The sequence below is a fragment of the Notolepis coatsorum genome (assembly GCF_963971535.1).
Source record: "Notolepis coatsorum genome assembly, chromosome: 5".
NCBI lineage: Eukaryota > Metazoa > Chordata > Actinopteri > Aulopiformes > Paralepididae > Notolepis > Notolepis coatsorum.
In genome coordinates, this window is record NC_140169.1 from 184,337,593 (window position 1) to 184,360,555 (window position 22,963).

The 22,963-nt window shown below is 40.7% G+C and overlaps 1 protein-coding gene across 1 annotated transcript; it reads right to left on the bottom strand.

Annotated features, from left to right (window-relative positions):
* Positions 1-3,132: 3,132 nt before the first annotated feature.
* pnkd (PNKD metallo-beta-lactamase domain containing) lies at positions 3,133-21,948 on the bottom strand (the record flags this gene model as incomplete). The annotated part of the gene is made up of 9 exons (XM_084315255.1): positions 3,133-7,109; positions 7,913-8,028; positions 10,666-10,752; positions 11,856-12,019; positions 13,079-13,171; positions 13,962-14,020; positions 21,271-21,383; positions 21,514-21,629; positions 21,791-21,948. 9 exons carry the CDS (start codon positions 21,946-21,948, stop codon positions 6,936-6,938), a joined length of 1,080 nt encoding a protein of 359 aa, XP_084171381.1. The 3' UTR covers positions 3,133-6,935.
* Between the last annotated feature and the right edge of the window lie 1,015 nt (positions 21,949-22,963).

The following is a 22,963-nucleotide window of genomic DNA, read 5'->3' on the forward strand; positions in this document are numbered from 1 at the left end:
TTTGCTCAAGGACACGTCAACACGCTGCCGGGAGGAGCCGGAATCAAACCGGGAACCTTCCGATTACAGCTCTACTTCCTGAGCCACTGTCACCCCCATAATAATATAAATTGTAACAATAGAGTAGAACATAATAAGAGAAGTCAATACTGGTTTGGACACTGGTTTTAACATTACCCCCACTGAAGATAGGAACACTGACCTGTTCCATCACTGGTTCCATGAACACTTCCTTAAGGTGAAAGATGCTATAGCCTGCCCTACAGACAGGATAACCCTGTTGTCCTTAGCTTTGAGTACTTACTCCACAACCCTGGGGGTGATGAGAATGCATACCACCTTGGCACACTCTTCTCTTGCAGCCACTCTTGAGGTCAATGTTTTTAAAAGGACAGTTACACCAAAAAAAGGGTACACAATGGTCAATGAAATGATAAGGTAACTACAAGGTATTGCTATTTTTCTTTTCATCCACATCATTCCATGGTGCTGTAATTAACACAAGGATTTAACATCACCAACATGGAAATATATGAACAAACAACATGCAGAAGGGCACCTATTTGAACCCTAACCCTAAGTTCAAGGAGTGAAACATACATTTAAGTTAAAACAAATTTCAGCAAAGGTCGAGGTTGTATCGATCAGATCTTTACCTTACGCAACATGATCGAACAGTGTATTGAGTGGAACGCCCCCTTGTATATTAACTTTATCGATTTTAAGAAGGCATTTGACAGTATTCATCGCGAGAGCCTATGGAAGATCCTAAGGGCATATGGAATACCTTCCAAAATGGTCAACATCATTGGAAAATTCTATGAACACTTTGAATGCAGTGTCATCCTTGATAACACCTTGACAGTCATTTCCCATTAAATCTGGAGTAAGACAAGGCTGCATCCTCTCCCCTATTCTGTTCCTGATTACCATCGACTGGGTTATGCGTCAAACTACATCAGACCGTCCCCGTGGAATCCAATGGACCCTGTTCTCCTTTATGGAAGACCTTGACTTTGCAGACGATCTGGCAGTCATGTCATCCACTCGTAGCCACCTCCAGGAGAAGTCTGACCGGCTAAGCAATTATGCAAAGCGAACTGGTCTTTACATCAACCAGAAAAAGACCCAGGTGATGTGCATCAATGTCCCAACAGCACCTCCAATCACCATCGATGGAGAGGCGTTGGAATGTGTAGAAGACTTTACATACCTCGGAAGCCTCATAAGCAGTGAAAGTGGGGGCGGCTACGTGGCGTAGTGGGCAAGGCGCTCACCACGAATGCAGAGACGCCACGAATGCAGAGACGCCTGTTCGATCCCAGCGCTCCACATTGCTTTCAGTTTAGCTGGTCGTCCACAGTAATACACATTGGCCGTATTACGGGGAGGGAAACTGAAGGGTGGGGATCGGGCGTTGTGGACAGCGACTCCTACAGGTCGGTTGGTGCGCCTGCGCAGTAGAATCAGGAAGTGTCGGGGGCAGCGTGAGCCTCCCACGCGTTACTCCTCGCCACTGAGAGATCGAGCTGCGCAGGTGAAAAGATGTGACTGCTGTTACCTCAAGTACCGGAGGGGACTTGTGCTATGTATGACTTAGTCCACATTGCAGCCGGCTTGTGGGAGGCAAGAAACAGCGTTCGTGACAGGGGAGGGTTGAATTGGATGATACGAAATTGGGAAGGGAGAAAAATATAGAAAATGGGAGAAAAAGTGGATAAAAAAAAAAAAAGACGCGTCTCAACAAAGCAAGAGGTGCTTTCAGCCAACTTCGCAACATCTGACTGGAAGTCTAAACAATATAGCCTTAAAACCAAACTCAGGCTCTACAACAGCAATGTTAAGTCTGTCCTGCTATATGGCTCTAAGTGCTGGAGAGTAACAAAACAGGATATGAGAAAGGTTGACGTCTTCCACAATAGCTGCTTACGTAGGATCTGCAACATCTTTTGGCCAAATAGAATCTCGAATGAGGAACTTTATAAGAAGACAGGCAGCTTGCATATGTCCCTTGAGATAAGGAGACGGAGGTTAAGATGGCTCGGCCATGTATTGAGGATGCCCAATGAAAGGGTACCCAAAGTTGCCTTGAGATGGACCCCAGTTGGGAAGAGAAAGAGGGGTAGACCAAAGAACACCTGGCGAAGAACAGTGATGATGGAGCTGAAGGAGATGGGTCTTTCCTGGGACGAAGCGCAGGCCAAAGCACGAAACAGGATTCAGTGGCGCTGTATGATTGCCGGGACGAAGAGGATAAGTAAATTTCAGCACAAATAATTGTAAAACTTTTGAAATGTCACTATGCCATAAAATAGCTCCTTGCTGAATTTTTCGTTTGTGCTCGACATTGCATTCAGCCATGAAACATACAAAATATGTAGGCTAATGTAATTGTGAAAAATGTGAATATATCACAAACATAAAGCAAAGTCTGGGAGAAACCAGTTTTGCATTCAAATGGGTTAATACGAGTTCAAACACATGAAAACTCCTTATTCCGTTGGAACCATTGTTACCATAATGGCATGTCATTCATCATTTATGGGGGCAGCCATACTTAATACCAGCCCCCCATTGGTTGTCTCCCCAGAATACTTTGAGCACCTTTTCTATTTCCATTATACAGTATATTCACTTGTATAAAATACATTATACCACCTCTAGTCTTCATGGAAAAGACAGTGATGAAAAACATCTCCAATGCTCATACATACTGTATGCAAACAATGGATGAGTCTTCATCAAACAAGTAGAATAATGATATAAACAAGAATCACCGGAGGATTAGGTGCTTAGATACGAATCATTCTTGTGAAATACCAGAAACCTAAAGAGCTCTTCATCATCTCTAAAGTAAAATAAGGTGTTTATTTGCGCTCATTCTGAAACTCTCACTTTGACTGCCACAGGCAAAACTGCATTAATATAAGTAGATTCACTAGAATTGTGTTGCTAGGGAACAGCTTGGACCCATATTTAATTCCCGTCAGTTATTGATGTTAGCAAACACTGCAACAGGACGTAAACGTGAGTCCATTTAGAATGTTTGTTGTCAAGCTGAAACCATTTATACAAAAACCTTTATATAAAAAAAGGATTCACACATGTATTGCAATAACACCATATTTATTGTCATTAAATACTTTTTCACACATACAATAAATGTATTGTCACAGAATTATAGATCATTCAAAATGCAAAAAATAATATTCACAATTTTGGTTATACGTTTTAGACTCATGAATATTAAAAAAATATTCTATTGATATTATTATAAATGGACCTTCATTAATACAATATCTTCGTACCATACAACTCTGCAGAATATGGCCTTCATTATTACAATATCTTCATACAACTCTGCAAAAAAGTTAAAACCTCAGAAAAATATGAATGAATTCCACCAATAGCATCCTCTTGAATACAAGACAAGGGTGTAGCATTGAAGTCGTACTTTGGCATTTTCCCAACAGATGCTCCAGATGCTCTTTATTTGTTTACATTCTAATTTTCCCCAAACAGATTCTATTGTTGTTCTCCAATCTATACGCTAAATCAATGAAACCTTTGCCAAGTACATTTTTATAGTTTTCTTCGCCCCTTGGAATGTTTATACCGGTTTTTAGTTTCACTTTGGCAAAGTTGTAATTACCTCCTCCTTTGATTGACAGGTTACAGTATCTTCTTAAGATTCCAAGAAGTATTGACCAATTGATTTAAAGCACCAGGTAGAACTTACATGCCCTCAGCACACTGAATGGGGCAAACGTTGTGTTCTACATCACCCTATGTTCGTTGCACGCTCGTGTCTTTATGCATCTTGGTACTGATACACAATTCTTGTGGTACCAATTATTCCTTAGCAACACTTTCTTTTAACTAGTAAGTCAAGTGTAATGTTGTAAGCTTTAATTGACCAATCTCAAACCCAACCCTCTTTTCTTGATCCTCCAATCACAACTATTGTCAAAGCAACAACTGCGATTGGAGAATCAAGAAAAGAGGGCAAGGTTTGAGATAGGTCAATTAAGCAAAACTCAAAATAAAAGCATAACAATCCTACTGAAAGACGTTGCATCAATATGGAAATATGCAAACCTAACAAACATCATTCCAATAATCCCATCTTTAAATCTTAATGCAAGTATTCCAGTAATTAACAGTGAATAACATGGTACAGTATAGTCCAGAAGGTAGAAATTGTAATAGCAGCTGACTGAAAAGTATCCGTCCCTTCAAATATTATTATTTTCCATACAGTGTAGTTTTATTATTTTCTTGTTTATTAATGGTAATGTGAAAGATAACCTAATCTAACAAATAGCTACTTGTTTATATTTTCCATAAAATATAAATGACATTTTGCAATATCTTAATTCAGTAAGAAGCAACAGGAATGCAATTTCCTAGTGCAGGAAAAACAAATACATCCTTGACATTAATAATAACTGGTGTTGACCCCCTTGTCAGAAATAATCTCCATTAATTTGTGTCTAGTCTGATTTCAGTCCTATACCTTTTCACAGTCCTACTTCTTTAGACATTGATTTCATTATTGATTCAATACCCAGTCCCTGAAAAAGCAAAAGAGCTCAAAACGTACTCCTGCATGTACAGTATTTTAGTATGAGGCTCTCTCTAAGGTCATCAACCTATTTAGGTCAATGAAGATTTAGCAGTTGAATGGCTTAGTTTTGACGTCAGGTCCATCATTGACTCAAAATATTTATGCCACACAATGCCAATAATCTATGCCAGGGTGGGAAATTACCACCAGCCAAATGTAGCCAGGCTTCGACTGTGATTGGTAAGCCAGTTTACTCAACTACACTTTGGCAAATACAATTCTATTTTACAAACAATTCTATTGGGCTGGTAGAATAATGAAAGTGGTAAATGTATGAATCCACAGGCCACTGTGAGCAGTGGATGAAAAAGATAGCTACCTGTCCTGTACAGAGCTAACCTGAACATAATGTAATAATTATGGCCGATGCATTATTATTCAGTCATCATAAGGGGCCGATATAGAAACAATATCATGGAGTTAATTCTTCCAAGGGCGCAAGACAACAGCTCAGGGTTGGGTTCAATTACCTTTCAATTCAGGAAGTGGATTTCTTTCAAATTCAAATACAGAAAAACATTTGGCATGAAAAAGTTATATTATCCAACCTATTGACCAGTAAATTAGAATGAATGTTCCATAATTAGCAAATACACTGCCATTTCTGTTTATACATTTTGAATTGAAAGGGAATTGATACCAACAATGCCAGATCCTGCAGCTAGGGGCTTACTTTATTTGCCATACCTGGAAATTACAATGGCTTAGATGAATTGTATGCTAAATATAATTTTCTTATATTATTTGTTAGTTTATTTCTATCTAATAAATAGCTTGGAAATGAAGATCACATAGCCATACAGTATGTCAAAAGACAAGACTTATCCTGGAGTGTGTACCTTTTCACACCACTGGAAGTGGGAAACCGACGTACCAAACATAAACGTGTACCAAAACCTTTTCATGAAAAGAAAAAACACTTAAATTCAAATAAGTGGAAAACACATTTCTGTACATATGTTTTGATTGCCCTTAGGGGCCGGCCACACAGATCCACTGTGTCTGTCAGTCAACATCTGTTTATGTTTTCTCCCCAATGTAGTTGTTATGCCAATTCCCTGCAAGTGTCACAGTCCTGGTCGTTACACTACCCTGTGGACTACAACACATCTCCTCCCGGCTCCCATACACGCAGAGTTGCCGCCAGCCGCTTCTTTTCACCCAACGGCTAAGAGTTTCACTGGGAGAGCGCAACATGCGCAGAGGTTGATGCCGTCTCCCCTGAGAGCTTGATCCCTTCCCCGCCAAACAGGTGCCCAGACCGACCAGCAGGAGTCTCTAATGCAACGACCAGGACCAATACCCTCACAGACTTCCCACCTGTGAACACTGCCAGTTGTGTTCGCTGGAAGGTCTGACCAAGCAGGAAGTACCGCTACCAGGGACTGAACCCAAGAACCCATGTTTTTAATTATTCTTCCGTATCCATTTGTGGAATGAGCCAGATTTGTATCCGTTTTGATGGACAGAAAAGTTCTGACTTTTGGAAACTGATGGATACATCACTGTCCTTTTGGCCAATCACTATGAGGAGTATGTTACGTTAGCAATGCTGATGTTTCTGCAAACGCACAATTACATTAGGTAAGCAAACAAATGGACTGCAACACTTCGCTTTCTCTCCAGTTTGTGATGGATCGGTGCGGATGCTCCCTTAGGATGGAGCTCACAGTTAAGAGTTATTATAAACTAATACTAATACAGTACCCAATATCCTGAATCTAACCATGTAGTGTGTCGACTTCACAGAAAACTTTGCACACATACAGTCTCAACCCGATAATCACGAGCCCGACTGAAACCTAGTGGTCACTCAACAGCAACATAACGGAATGCTAAACATGCAAGCTGACTTGGTTTGTATAATGTTTTTATGCCGACTTTAGTAAAAGTTGCCCGATAGCTTCATTAATTTATCTCTTTACAGCTGCACTCCTCCTCACCATCAGCTACACACACACAGACATGCTAGCCAAGTGGTTCCCAAACACAATCACGTCAAAGGCATCCCAATAAGACACACCGCACACGCCCCCAATTTGGGAAGAATTTGTCCCAGGCAGGCACCCCCATCTGAGAATTACAAAAACAGTCTGTGTTTTATATGGTGAGGAGGTTACAGTTGGGAGAGTGAAAACCATCACCACAATAGTCATACAATTCCAATTCTTTATCTATTCTTGAACGACCGTCAATAACCCGTCGGGGTCCCATGGAAAACCAGCGCTGGAACCGCCGAGCCAGCGGATCAGTTCTCCTTTCCATCCAGTCCACCCACCGGAGAAACGTACCATAAATGTACCGGGCACTATCTGCTCTTGTAGACATCTTTGCGTCGACGCAGTTCCTCGAGAATACGAGCCCGGAACTGGGTCCAGTCCTCGTCCTGGAACTGCTGGACTCCCAGAGCCTGGTGGAGCTCCGGAGAGTGGATCCTCAGGAAGGGATTGTACGCCTTCTCCTCCCCGATGGTGGAGGGACTCTGGAGACAAAAACACGACAATGAGCCTACATCAAAATACACGTCGGTGTCCGACAGCCTAGTTTATGACATTTATTATGAGTGTGTGGTTTGATGTTGTGGTCTTGACCAATACAACAATCCAGCCGTTTGTTTTCTCATATTGAATAGATTTCTGCTCCAATATCTCACCTGAGAAACTTCAAACATCCATAATATCCATTAGCCCTGTTTGTTTGTTTGTTTGCCAACAATGATATAGGTGGTTTTAACTTGACAATAATAACCTTGTATTCTTGCAAGCTGCCAGAAGATTGATTGATGTTAATAGGAAAAATATATCCGATTCCAGATAGAGAAAGGGAGCACTATTTAGCTTAACTGTTTAATCTTCCTCTCCACAAGAGCCGAAGACCGGAGCTTTTAAATAACACATCAACAAACGCAACACAAAAAATAAGTCAACCGTGGTTGTGGCCGTTCCTTAGCAATGTCCCCTGAACGTCCCACCATAACCCTCACCTATACCACCTCATAGACAAACAGGCAAAAATGATCATCGGAGGTCATGGCTCAAAACACAGAACCGCTTGCTATGCCGCTCCCGACTGTGCCATCACCAATGAGACTTGATGCAGGCCCCTCAAAAGAAGGGGAGAGTGGAGAGTGAGCGTGAGCAGTCAGCTTTTTCCCCCCCTGACGATATATATATCCTGTAGCCCTGTTGATAAGTCTCCTTCTTCCTCGGCACCGGGGCAATGTGAATTCATTTTGGCGGCTGGTGCGCGTGGCCCGGCATGGCAATGAGGGGAGATTATTCTCACCGTGCACAACCTCTGCCCCCGCTGCTGCAGGACCCACTGATACTTGTTTTCCCTGACAGTATTGCGCGGCTCCACCTCGCCCGCAAACAGCAGGTTGTCCTCTGCATACTCGTGACCTAAATGGTAGGGAGGTCACACACACATAGACACATGATGCATTCATGCATGCACATACATATGCATGCACTCTCCCGACACGAATGGAGCTCAAGAGTCAACTCCCAACAACGCCCTTCTTTCCATCTCACACACACACATTTTCATTCCTTGGAGATATTCCATTGACATTAATTCCCTAACTTAGCTTATAACTGTTGAATTTTGACAAGTTGTACTAAAGTGAAATATCCCTTTAACCATAACCACTCCATGCCTGCCCTTTAACCCCTGACCCCAACTTTATCCTTCACAAAAAGATCCAACCCCATAAAAATGTATTAAATGTATATCATATGCTTGTTTTCTTTCATTGTGGGGCCATTTGGTCACACATGTACACAAACCGCAAGAGTCAACACATATATAGCAGTCAGCAACTATAAACATAATCACATTTTCTAAACCAAGCTATACTGAACAAAATGTAATGGCCGTTTTCACAAAATGACACATTATCGTTATGCAAAACACCTTTTTCACCTTAACTTGTAGTTACTGCCACTAGTTGGTAATTTACCGAAGCTGTTGCTATTTTTCATTTCCATTTTACTGTATGGTATATTTTATATGAAAAGAATCACCCTATTACCTAGTCCTTTTTAATAATTCATGTTAGAAACAAAATTTTGAAAAACTCCTTCAGTAAATGACCAACTATTTAGTTACTCGTCACATTGAAGATAAAAATTTACTTTCAGAAGATTTACTTTAACTTGACTTAATCTACTACGTGAAAACGTGCACATTGTTTATGAAAAATTATCTAATCTGGGCATGTTAATATTAAAATAAACCAATTATTATTGTATCCAAATGTTTCATTCAGACAGGATGAAAGGATTTTATTTTTCCTATTAAACTGTGGTACCTCCCCTTTATTACCCCCTTAAATACCCCATCGGGGTACCATAACTCTCTCCTACCTCTCTTTCACATCAGGGCTGTCACTTCTTCCAAAAATCAAGTTCGATCTAATCAACCCCCCCCCCCCCCCCCCAGCACAAGCAATCCAAAAACAATTATTGTAATTGTGTATTGCCTCTGGACAGCACGCACCCGAGAGACAGAGAGCGAGAGCAAGAGAGAGAGAGCAAGAGAGAGAGAGAGAGCAAGAGAGAGAGAGATGATAAGATGACAGACAGCCTTTCATTCGTAATGGTGGACGTATCTCCGGTAGTGAGTTTTGTGCCCATATGATTTGATCAGTCTGGATGAATTCACAGCCCCAGTCGGCAGTTCCCACCTCTGCTGTGCTCAGCGCTCAATCGAGCAGTGAGGAGAGACCGAGATACAAACGTCGCACAGGGAGCAAGGCACCTGAATATTAATTCATTAAAGGGGCTATGTACTGCTATTCCTAGCACTATTTGGGCAACTTTACACAATTCCTGTTAGTCTATTGAAGACATTTGTAAGTTTTTTTTCAAAAAAAATCATTGTTTTATATTTCTAATCAAGTACTCGAAACCATCATTTTTCAGCCTCAAGAAATCAGGCTGTTATGGCCTGGCTCCGCCCATAAGCACTTTGAGTGACAGTCAGACCACAGTCTGCACTGGTAGAGGGAGGGAGGGAGGGGGGGGAAGAGAGAGAGAGTTCAGTTCAGTTCAGAGTTTTTATTTGCCACATGGAATAATACAATCATAGTTTCTTCATTAAAAAATCATAAATAGTCATTCCATGGACAAAAGGAGCAGGAAGAAGAATAAATCTTATAGTTATATAGTTACCTGCCCCTTATTCCTAAACTAACATGTATTTTCTTAATGGTCGGCGTATAACCTTATTTACACAAATAATCATTTATACCGAGAGAGAGAGAGAGAGAGAGAGAGAGGCAGCTTTTTTCTTTCTTTCAATCTCCCGTGTGGCGCGCGGCCGGCAGGTACCCCCCCCCCAAGTGCCCCCTCTCTCTCCCTCCCTCCTTCTCTCTTCCTTTCTCTCCTTTCTCTCCCACTCGGCTCTCGCTGATGAGACGGGGCAACTTTTTTCTTTTCTTTCTTTCAATCTCCCGTGTGGCGCGCGGCCGGCAGGTACCCCCCCCCCCCCCCAAGTGCCCCCTCTCTCTCCCTCCCTCCCTCTCTCTTCCGTTCTCTCCTTTCTCTCCCTCTCGGCTCTCTCTTCCTTTCTCTTCCTCCAAAGCGCACGGCCCCGCAGCTTCACTCGCTGTCTTTTCTAGGTAGAATGGGGGCGGGCATTAGCTCCAACCACAGAGCCAATCGCATCACTGTGCGCCTAATGACGTGACTCAGGACTTCAAATCAAAATGACCCGATTTACTAGAGGTCGAGAGGGGCTGGGCTGAATCGGAGCAATCCGCCAATATGGTATTTAGACCCTAAAACACATTGATACGAACTCCTATTACTATAATACAATGCTAGAGACTGAAAAATGACATTTATAATGCATAGCCCCTTTAATAAATATCAATTTTGAATATGATCACATCAGTTAACATTTTGGCAGAAAAAAAAAAGTGACCGCCCTATTTCGCATACACTCAATCATACACTTACAGACACACACACATAATATTTCCATCAATATTGATGGTCATGTTCAGAATCAGAAGGACATGAAGATGTTCGTACCGGGCCATAATAGAGTGTCGTCGCTCAACGACCCAACTGTGTCTAGAGATGAGAGCATTGTTGGGGCACTGCCTTCAAACATCCTCCCTAGAAACAAAAAGAAAATACGGTGTTACAATGACAAGCAATACTTGAATTAATTCACTGATGATTGATACTCATAAGTAAACAAGTAAAATCATTTGATACACTTGTCATCCAAATGTAGATATCAAGCATCCCTAAACGACACTCTCTCTCCCTCTCTCACACACACAATATTAAAATCCAAATATATGTAAATTCTAAAGGGTTGTGTAATGTGTGTGTGTGTATCTTGTCTTGAGAAAGGGATGCTCTCCTCTAGGGCTGGAAGGTATACCGAATATTAAGGAAAAATAATTATACATACTGCATCTTTTTTGTAATCCCCCCCACCCCCTCTTGCAGAATTATACAACAAAATTAAAACCGACCATTTTGAAAGAAATAGCACCATATGACAAGTATTACAAGATAAAGACATAAAAAAAAATATATATATATATATATCACATTGCAATTTGTACTGGAAAAGGAAATATCCTGGAAATATCCTGTTATCCTGTTACACCGCCCAAAACTAAGAAGAATATTGCGAGATGATATTCTGGCCGTGATATGGCCCCAGCCTCTATGGAACCTCCACCATTAGGGGTGGGAATCGCCAGAGATCTCGCGATACGATACTATCGCGATACTTGAGCCGCGATACGATAGTATCGCGATACTCGATATATCGCGAATATTGCGATTTTATTTTATCAACTTTTTTTTTCTTTTTTTTTACTGCAAAGTTAAACTGTCAACATGTTTTATCTAATAAAATAAAGTTCAGTCTGTTCATCTCACTTCAATAATTTTTATTGCAGAACATGGTATTTTCTCAAGCAGACAGATGTAAACACTGTAATCTGTGTTGCATGTACCTGACAAACTGCACTGTTTGTATTACAGTCATATTCCAACTTAACACTTGTGTGTGTGTGAACTACTGTACTATTACAGGTATTGAAATGAACAATGAAACTTCCTTATACCTTATTCCTTTTTTTTATGAATAATTAAATATCGATACTTGGCGTCCCTGTATCGATACAGTATCGCTACGCAAAGTATCGCGATACTACTACGTATCGATTTCCCCCCCACCCCTATCCACCATCACTCACCACATCCAGAGAGGAACACCAGGTCGCCAGAGAAGAGGCTGGAAGGGGCCCCGGTGGCCCTTCCGTCCAGGAGGTAGATCATGTGACCCACTGTGTGTCCGGGGGTGAAGAGAGCCTTGAAGTGCATACAGCCGACTGTTATGGAGTCCTTGTCTGTGAGGGGACTGACAAAAGCACAACAAACATGTATTAATTAACACGCATCTGCAGCTCATTTAATTATGTTTATGTGTTGACAGCTCATTTATATATGGAGGGGGTCTTTTACTTTCTGTGAAAAAATTTTGTCTCATCATTTGTGCACAATTGTGCTAAATAGCAAACAAAATACAATAAAAAAAACACAAGAGCTTTACAAACACTAGTCACGATGGTACAGTCATGTATTCTGTGGTCCAGTGTAATTGAATGGACTTAATATTCAATTGAATGGACTCCACTGAGATTATGGAGACAAGTCCCCATATTCTTCTATGAAAGATACGATCACCATTCTGAGAATAAAAATGTTTTTTATCCACTTTTTCTCCTTATTTTTTTCAATTTTTCTCCCATCCCAATTTCGCCTCGCCAATTCTCCCTTCCATTCTCCCCTCCCCTGTTTCGAACATTGCTAGACTATGCCTCCCACTGGTCGGCTGCAGTGAGGACAAAGCCTTGCATCACGTGTCCCCTCCGGTACACGAGGAGGCAGCTGTCGCATCTTTTCACCTGAACAGCACGATCTCTCAGTGGTGAGTAATGCGTGGGAGACTCACGCTGCCCCCGATACGTCCTGATTCTGCTGTACAGGCGCACCAACCGACCTGTAGGAGTCGCTGTCCAAAACGTCCAATCCCCACCTACCGGCTTTCCCACCCCTAACACTGCCAATTGTGTTAGTATGACGACCGGCCAAGCCGGTAGCAACGCCGAGAGCTGGGCTCGATACCAGCATCTCCTGCGTTAGTGGCGCCTTGCCCACTGCGCCACTCAGCCGCCCCACCATTCTGAGAATTCTATGTTTGGATACCATCACGCGTATCATCAAGAGCCCATATTACATAACAACTCTTTTATTTCCTTTTTTTTTTAATATAGACATCCATGCGACTGTGTTTATGTGGCGTTAGCCATGACTAGCCTACCATTTTCAGTGTGTCACACAGATGGAGGAGGAGATGATGAGGTTGCGTACAACAAAACACATGCTATAGATAGCACCATATTCCCCAGTGACCTACTGTGTGAGGCCAGGAATGTTATCAGATGCATTTCCATAAACACGGCAGGAGCTGTGGAGCCTCTTCAGTCCTTTGTTTCCCCCGCTGTGGTCCCTAGAATAAAACAAGAGCTGCTCAGTTTAACTCACTGTGGTCCCTAGGAATAAAACAAGAGCTGCTCAGTTTAACTCACTGTGGTCCCTAGGAATAAAACAAGAACTTTGAGTGGATTTATTTTATCTCGAACAATCAACCATATAAAAACACAATAAAAATGATAATGATAAAAAAATCTAATTTAAAATGAAATCTTACATTCTTCATTAAATGATAAACAAACGAGTTCGAGAAGGAGCAGAAGGAAGCAAATGCTTATCTAGTCCTGCCCCTTTCTCACAATATCATACATAAACAAAATCTCCAAACTAAAATAACAAACAAAATAAACATACAAATAAAAAGAAATAACCCAAATAGAAATAAAAATATATAAACTATAGAACTCTTCAGTTTAACTCACTATAGGAACTTGGGTGTCTTCAGTGCAGTATACAATATAAAATACAATCAGCAAGTTTATTGTATGTATAATAATAGCCTACTCAATATAAATGTCTTAGCCGTTTCTTTTATTGTTTATTGTGCATATATGTATCAAATTTCTGATAAACTATGTCTTGTTTTGTAAGCTTGTCATTGCTGTAAATGAGGGTAACCTCACGGAAAGATTTGAAATGAAATGAATTAAATGTATATTATATCTCCAAACGATTCACCATGAAAAGGGCTGCATGAACCCTTCCCCGTGGGTTCAATATGGAATCAACGACATATCGTCATGTAAAACAATAAATGGAGCGGAACACACACTAAACACAACATACTGAAATCAATGTGCTCTCACCAGTGTTTATGTGTGCAGAGGATTGCTTCCAACATCACCCCTTCTTCCTTCAGGACTGTCTGTAGGATTTACAGAGAAGTCTGGTTTAGTCATCATCATCACTCAGTTTCACTTGCTGATCCTCGGCTGTAATATGTAACGCTACGCTAAAGGATAAGGCCAGTGTAAAAAAATTAAATAAATATTATCGTCTACATAACTTATGAAAAGACAAAAACCTACAATAGAGTTCTTCCACTCTGTGCACTTCTACTCTCTCCTACCCCCTTAGGAGCTCTCAGCCAGGAAGCCATATGTTCCCAGTGTCTGCTAAAGCCATTAAATACAGCTCACAAACACACATTTCCAGTTCTAAATATCATGTATTATCATGAAAAACAGGGGCATTGTAGTTGTTACAAAATCTACTTAAAATTGGCGACAAGCTCCATCGAGCTATTGAAGTACAGCAGGACACAGAACAGAGTAGTCCCCAAGCATGCACACTGCATTACACTCGAGTCCAGGACAAAGTACAATGCCCATGTTCATCACAACGATGCATTATGCAGACCAAAGCAACAGTACAGCACTGTGTACTAACCCTTTTCTTTTTTACATCAGTGGTGTTCTAGACATTCTGGATATGAGCTAATCTGGTGTTGGCTGGAATAAATGCATTGTAGGTTTGTCTTTTCCTAAGCTGTTGACAATAAGAAAAATATTAAATTACAATTATCCTTTAAGATCCCTCAGGTGACGGTACATCATGTAATTACATTTTATAATTACTCACACATTTTATATAATCTGATCATAAAATCCAGGCCACTTATTAGTCGAACACTAGTCAAAAGATACAACTTGTCAAAACTTCGGGTCTCTCTGGTAGAACGCCGACATGTTGAATAGACCTATCTCAAACCCTGCCCTCTTTTCTTGATCCTCCAATCACAACTGTCGCTTACCTCGGACAAACTTTGGTAAGCGACAGTTGTGATTGGAGGATCAAGAAAAGAGGGCAGGGTTTGAGATAGGTCCATTGAACATGACTGAGTGGAAATAACAAATTGATCATTCTAATCAAGATGTCAGCGTCCATAAAGCTCCCTGTTGATGTTTTGACAAATGGATCATTTCAACAACATTGGGTGAGTGTTTGACAAATAAGTGGCCCAAATGAGTCTTGAGTAAGTAAAATTCAATTACATAACATACCGTCGCCAAAGGGATCTTGAAGTTAATTTGCCCGGATGTGATATGTAGCTAGTGTAGCTGGGGACCAGCAACAGTTTCACCAACATTTAGGTTGACCTGCTATCGTCAGTGTCAGGTAAAGTCAAGAGTCTCGCTGTGCAGGTGCCCCGACCGATCAGGTAGGAGTCGCTGTTTTACAACGACCAGGACCCACCCTTGCCGGGTTTTCCCACCCTCTAACACTGCCAATTGTGTTAGTATGGACGGTCGGCCAACCCGGAAGCACCACAGCTGGATTCGATCCAACCGTCTCTGTGGTGGTAGGCATACGCTTAGACCGCTGCGCCACCCGGCCGCCCGTCAAGAGTCTTTCAACAGCTGAATGCACAGTAACACAAACCTGCCTTTAAATTAACATGTTTAATAGAATACTTAACGTAAAACAAGGAATATTTGAACAATAAAAGTGCAAGAGGTTCCCTGGAGGCACTGACCTTTGACTGAAGAAGTGTAGGACTAGTCACTGACACATGCCAACCCACTGAAAATCTATTTTACAGCTTAGGACTATGGCCATTTGTGGTATGGTTGGTCACGTTTATGTCTGTTACAATCTGGTTCCATAGTTTATGGTATTGGCCTACTTTGGTTTGAATCTTAAATTAATTGGCAAATGTCTGCCTTTAAAGAATTGTTAGAAAAGCAAGCCGAGGCCACAATGAGACTCATTTACACAAAATGAGGTGATAGGTACCATGCTTGGCAAAGGTTCTGGAGAACTTGGTAAATAATCAACTCAAATTCTTTCAAGTTACTCAATAGCCCACACCAATTAGGGTTTAGAGCCATTTCAGTGGTAGATAAGAGGAAACACTGTGCTGCCCCCTTCATAGACTTGTTAAAAGCTTTTGATACAGTCAATCACCATCTAGTTTTAAAATGAGTATCCAGCATTGGCTTGGATAGGGGTGCTTGTGATTGGTTTCAGGACTATCTATCTAGTCAGTGTGTGAAGAATTGGGCCATGCCCAATCTGAATTCTTGTCTATAATAATAATAATAATAATAATAATAAATTACATTTATATAGCGCTTTTCTAGACACTCAAAGCATTGCCCACAATGTAGGGTCGAAATGGCTTCCTTCACCACCACTGGTAGCACCCAACCTTGGGCTACGCAGGCTCAATGGCTGCCATACACTGGCACCAGGCACACATCACACTACACAATGGCTCAACGGCTCAGGAGACGGGGATTGATATAAGCCAATTAAGGGGAAGGGGTGATTAGGTGGCCTTGATGTCAGAGACCTGATAGGGAATAACCAAAGGTCTGCCTCAGAGCTCAGTTTTGGGTGCCGTTCTTTTTACCATTTATATTAATTATATTGATTCTTCTTTGAACGGATCACATCCATGCCCATTTGTATGCAGACGATACTGTATCGATGACACTGTTCAGTTGGCCATTGAGAACCTGCAGCTTTCTTTTAATTTTATTAATCTAAAATGAGTCCTTAATACAATTATAATAATGTAAGACTAAATGTATGCGGTTTTCTAGAGCTAGACATATTGTTTATGCCCAAGTGCATATATCTACTGTAAATGGCTCTTGTATTGAGAGTTGCCGAGTATAAATATCTTGGCCTGTGGCTCAATGAGAAATGTTAATTTAAGTTTCATGTGGACAACCTTACCTCTAAGCTGAGACAGAAAGTTGGCTTCTTGTACAGAAACAGAACCAGCTTTCCTATGATTAGTAGGAGGATTGTTGAGGCAGTTTAAAAAAAAAAAAAAAAAAACGTTTTTTTAGACTATGGTGATGTAATTTATAGGCATGCTGCAGCTTCAACCTTCAAACCTTGGTCTATCACCCTTGAGCATGAGCGCTGCACTTGGAAGATCAGCCTTTTCAATTGATGCACCCAATATTTGGAATGACCTCCAACTCACTCTAAAGTTGGGAAGTTCTTCCAACATTTACAGAATTTAAGAGTATGATTTACGATCACTGTGTCAACTTGTGACTGTTAACAGATTTTGTTGTTTATTTTAATTGTATTGTTCTATCCGAAAAATAGATATTTCTGTAGGTTGAACAGATACAGATAATGACGTTTCCACACACCCCTATCAGCCATACTAATCGGTCGACCCCTATTACAGACAACACAATAAGTCCCAGGACGGGCCAATCAATACATTTCCTTGCCTCAGTGTGTTTGATGGAAAATAGAGGTGAATGAAGATACGTCTTCAGCCAGTATCAGAGCAGTCATTAATTACCACTGACAGAGACAGAGGTCAAAGTGACACCAGAGCTCCCTTCAGTCACAGAGGGTTCTGTGCAGCTAAAGAAACACTACTATCACAATAGACACTTTTACTGTTTGTAAACAACAATGATGACGTTTTGGCTACGGAAGTCACCAGGAACAGCCTGGATGAAACAACGCCACATCCAACGACCTGCCCATTAGTTCAGTTACCTTCGCTTTCATCCACAATGTCAATGATTCTCTCCCCACATAAAGACAGGGGAATGCAGTCTAACCAGGTGTGCAAGGGCATTAAAAACCAAAGATCCTGACCAGCTCTAATGCTCACTGCAGCAGAGAATGAGAAGCATTAGATATAATGAACACCATTCAACATAATGATGAACACCATTTGACATAATGATGAACACCATTCGACATAATGATACATGACAATAATATGAGCACGCTTATATGAATGATGTCTTAACATTAGGCTGGGTACTGAAACAAGTGCAAATTCACTATAGCTGCAACCTTTTTGCGATAGGCTACCTACTGCCACACCCCCTTTTAGCCAATTGACATTAACACACCCACACACAGTTGACCTCCGTGTCAAATTTCAGCCTCTTAGGGTGAAACCTGTGGCTGTTAGAGTGGTGAAATATTTGTGGACCAACCAACGAACTGACCGACAAGGTATGTGTACTCTTTTTTTTTCGGTTTCAGTGTCAATAAGGCATCAAAAATATTCTAAATATTAGATTTTTACAATGTCAAGGAAATCACTTGAGCGTGAAATACAGTAGATTGGTGGCATGTAACAAGTGGCATGTAACTACAATAAATAAATATTCATTGTGCATTATTGCATAATGAATAAAAAGTTATTTAACTTCAAAGATATATATACAGTTTATACATATATACATTGATCAAAGTAATCAAGCGCACACCATAAGTGTTGTTTAATTAATAGTAATGTAAATAAACATAGGAGCGAACTAGGGCTGTCCCCGACTAAGGATTTGATAGTCGACTATGATTGGCCAAAATTTGCCGTTAGTCGACTATTAGTATTAAAAAAAATAAGAAAATAAAAAAAAAGCATAATATATATATATATTTTATCATTCCATTTGGGCTGTGGGGGGTGCTTAATGTCTGAAGGAGTCGACTGAAGGCTTCTTGTCCTCTGCAAAAGCATGCAATTGGTCCACTGATGGATACATCTTGATATTTGTCTAGTGTGTTCATTAGATGGGTGAAATCCTCTTTCAGTGCCTCTGTGCCTGTTTTCGTAGGCAGTTAGCCTCTGGTATGCGTGCCATTAGCGTTAGCCACGCTTCTAGGCCTCTTTTCTTTTGGAAAGAATGATAAAATATTTATAATTTTTTTTTGTATTCGACTAAGAGGTTGGCAGTCGACTACGGCTCCTTTCAACCGATTAGTCGACTAATCGACAAATAGGGGTCAGCCCTAGAGCGAACAATATGTTTGGCATCATGGCTTCCTCATGTTCACTCTTCACTTGAAGGCATCAGGTGTGGGCTTACAAAAACGTTCTGTGTCAACACGTGATAATAATTACAAATCATGAGACAGAACTTTACATTCACGTATTTTTTATATTAAAAAAAAAAAAGACAAATATATATAGGTACACACATTATATACACAAGTTATACTATAAGTAATGCGGTACACAAAGCAGCAATAAGAAATGGAAATGTGGAGTATTCAATAGTTTCAGGACTATAAAGAAAGAAATCAATATAAATGGTAAATGGACTGCATTTATATAGAGCTTTTATATAGAGCTTTTATCTAAAGCGCTTTACAACGTATGCCTCACATTCACACATGATGGTGGAGGCAACCATGCAAGGTTACAACCTGCTCATCGGGAGCAGTTAGGGGTCAAGTGTACAACTCCATCTATGGAAGTAGCACTTGTATTATATACTATGTAATATGTCAAATGAAGATTTTTGTATTTATCTGTATTTAATGGGAAATCTAATGTTATATGGTATAGAAAGTGTTGTATCTGTTTACTTATAGTTACTGCTGTCTTATGTGGCTATATATATACCATTATATATATATATATATATATATATATATATATATATATATATATATATATATATATATATATATATATATAAATGATAATATAGGCTACTGACAATGGACCCTTTGACATGCAATTTGATACGTGAATGTAAACTTCTGTTGTCACATGTTTTGTCATCATCACCAGTTGGCACAGAAAGTCTTTGAAAGCACACACCGACCTGATGCCAATTAAGTGAGGAGTGAACCGGAGGAAGCCACGATGCGAAACGCATTGTTCGTTCCTATGTTTTATTTAAATGTAAATGTATTGTTATTGCACTGCACAAGTACAGTACAACAAAATGAAGTGGGCATCTAACCAGAGTGCAAAGTAACAGTAAAGTGCATTAACGTACAAACTAAAGTCGATTTGCCGCAATGCAGTCCACGTTTAGCGACAGACTTATCCCCCCCCCCCCCCCCCCCCCCCCGACATACCACAAATCGCTTTGGGCAGTCCTTTGTGCCGGTGGCAATCAGGCTCCACAACCAGGCAGGGCCAGGACGGGCCAACTGCCGTGGACTGGAGGAGCTGGGTTGTGGACTGTAACCAATTAATTTAATTATTTAACATCATGATTGGACCACTTTTTAGCGCTATTTTAGTCCTATTTTAGCTATTTTTATCCATGTGTACTTGTCCATCTTGTTTTTAACACATAGTCAAGTCAAGTCAAGTCAAGTCAAGTCAAGAGTTTTATTTGTCACGGCATACGAGTATACAATGAAATGCGGGTGGTCTTGCCCGCAACGATGTGCAATACAGTGGGTACAACATATAGTAGAATCCAATACAAATTTTTTTTTGCAATAACAGGTAACAGGTAACATGGTGTGACATCAAAATCGGTATCTGTACATAGTTATTTACAGAGCATATGACATGCTAGGTAGCTTTGGTAGTGCAATACACTGTTACAGTTGCTAATACTGATTTAAAGTGGCCTTTCCTTTTGGCAATAAGTGTGAGTGTGTGCGCATGAGTGTGTGCCCGCTCATGTACACATACTAATAAGTGTACGTTATGTATTAACTGTTTTTAAATGGCTGTTTTTAAATTGTTGTTATGCTGTAAAGGACATCTGAATCTCCCCTCGGGGATAAATAAAGGTTTTCAATTCAATTCAATTTGAACACTCCTGGTGTGTGCACTACTTTGACCTTGAACGTTGTATTGTTCCTGCTCTGGCTGCACCCAGGATGAATAGCACGGCTGTGCACAGGGCACCCATTGATTCTCATGTATAAATAAAATAAATGTACAGTTTACTCTGTTTATATATACAGTATATATTAAAAAAAAATTGTTTTAGAGCTGGTATCAAATTCTGAGTATTGTAACTGGTATTGAATATTAGGCACCCACGATGGCCAGCCTTACGATACATAAACAAACAACACACTATAGCTTATGAATGTGCAGTTTCTTCGTCAAATGTATACTCTCTTTTTTAGACTCATCAAAAACAGTACTGTATTTGTAAACCTGGTATGTCATAAATGTATAGATGTAGCAGTACTACTGTCTATCTGTATGTCATCGATCTATGTCATATTATGTTATGATGAATTGAAAATGGGGGACCCTGATGTAAACAAGACGAAAGTCTTTCTCTGGTCTGCATCCCCTTAACAATTGTGTATTGAGCTGTACTGTATTGTATCTGTTAATACAATTATCAATCAACCAATCAAATCAATCAATCAATGCTAAAGGAAATAGAATATAATATAAAGGTAATTTACCTCAACTGTCTGTGGGTCTGAAGGGTCTACAACCACTGCAACACTTGATGCCGTGTCAATCACAAGATAGCTATAGTTGTCAGAGAGGACTGGTATGGGGATGATTTTGATACCTGTGGATAGAGAGAGAGATGGCTACATACATACATGTACACTTGCCTTAACAGGTCACACACAGAAAGGCCTGGGTGATGATGACAATGACAAACAGTTGTTAGGCTGCTACATGGTAGGCCTACATACCATTCAATTCCATGGGCTGAGCCTTTGAATGTCCAGTGGGATAGTGTTCACGGGCTTTCCTCATCTGCCTCTTGTAGTACAGATAACCCAGTCTGGTCCTTGTGTACAGTGTGTACCTGGAAGTCACAGTTCAAATCAATCAGAACTGTACTGTACAGTACTAGATAGCAAGCCAGACATTATTGTGTGTGGTGATGGTGACGCTAAGCTACTGTAGCTCGGAATGAAAACAAATGATAGGGATTTTGATTAAGGCTGTGACGTTCTTTCTACTCACGCAATTCGAAACAATGGCTTCTCCGTGCGAGCCATGATCTTGGTCAACAGGTTTTTCCAAACTAATCTCCCTGCGCGTCTGAAACGGAGACATAGGAATAAAACGCTGCAAAAGGACGCAGTGGCAAGCAGGGTTACCGACCAGTCAGGAAGCGCCATAGCTGCGAGGGCGGAGTCTTCGTGACGTACAATTAGACCACTGCGCTTCCGCGTTACATGGAGCTCGTGAGGAAGGGGGGGGGGGGGGGGGGAATTAATGAACGTTGATTGATCCTTTTGATTGATTGATTGATTGATTGATTGATTGATTGATTGATTGATTGATTGAAAACGTTATTAACAGATTGCAGAATGGGTACAGTACAGTACAGCTCAATTACATACAATTGTTAAGGGGATGCAGACCAGAGGGGTTTGATTGATTGATTGATTGAAAACTTTATTAACAGATTGCAGAATGGGTGTGAATGAATGAATGAATGAAAACTTTATTTAACAGATTGCAGAATGGGTACAATACAGTACGGCTCAATACATACAATTGTTAAGGGGATGCAGACCTGAGAAAGACGTTTGTCTTGTTTCCATCAGGGTCCCCCATTTTCAATTCATATAGACATTTATGACATACATAACATACATGACATTTATGGCATAGGGACATATAGGTATTTAGTACTGATACATTTGTGACATAGGCGGTATTCAAATATACAGTACTGTTACCCCTAGATCCTGACAGAGTATATACATATGATGGGGAGGGGACTGTACATTAGGAGGGGGTGGGTGGGTGGGAGGGGAATATACATACGGCGGGGAGGGAATATATACATGCGGTGGGGAGGAGACTGTCTATTAGGAGGTGGTGGGGGTTTTGGGCATTTACGGTGGCCAGTTTCGAATTGCAGCCTCCCGTAGGTGCTCTTTAAGGGCGGTTTTGAATGTGGGCAGGGATTCACATTCCTTTACAGCTTTGGGTAGGGCGTTCCACATTGTTGTGGCATAATTGCGAAACGTGTTTAGTCCCTTGTTTGAGCCGAATCTGGGTTTAACATGATTTGTTGAGCTTCCTCTGGTGTAGTGGTTGTGGTATTCACTGACCTTTGGGAAGTATTTTGACATGTACATGGGCACCCCGGTCGTATAGTGTATCTTGTAGACCAGGCCCATT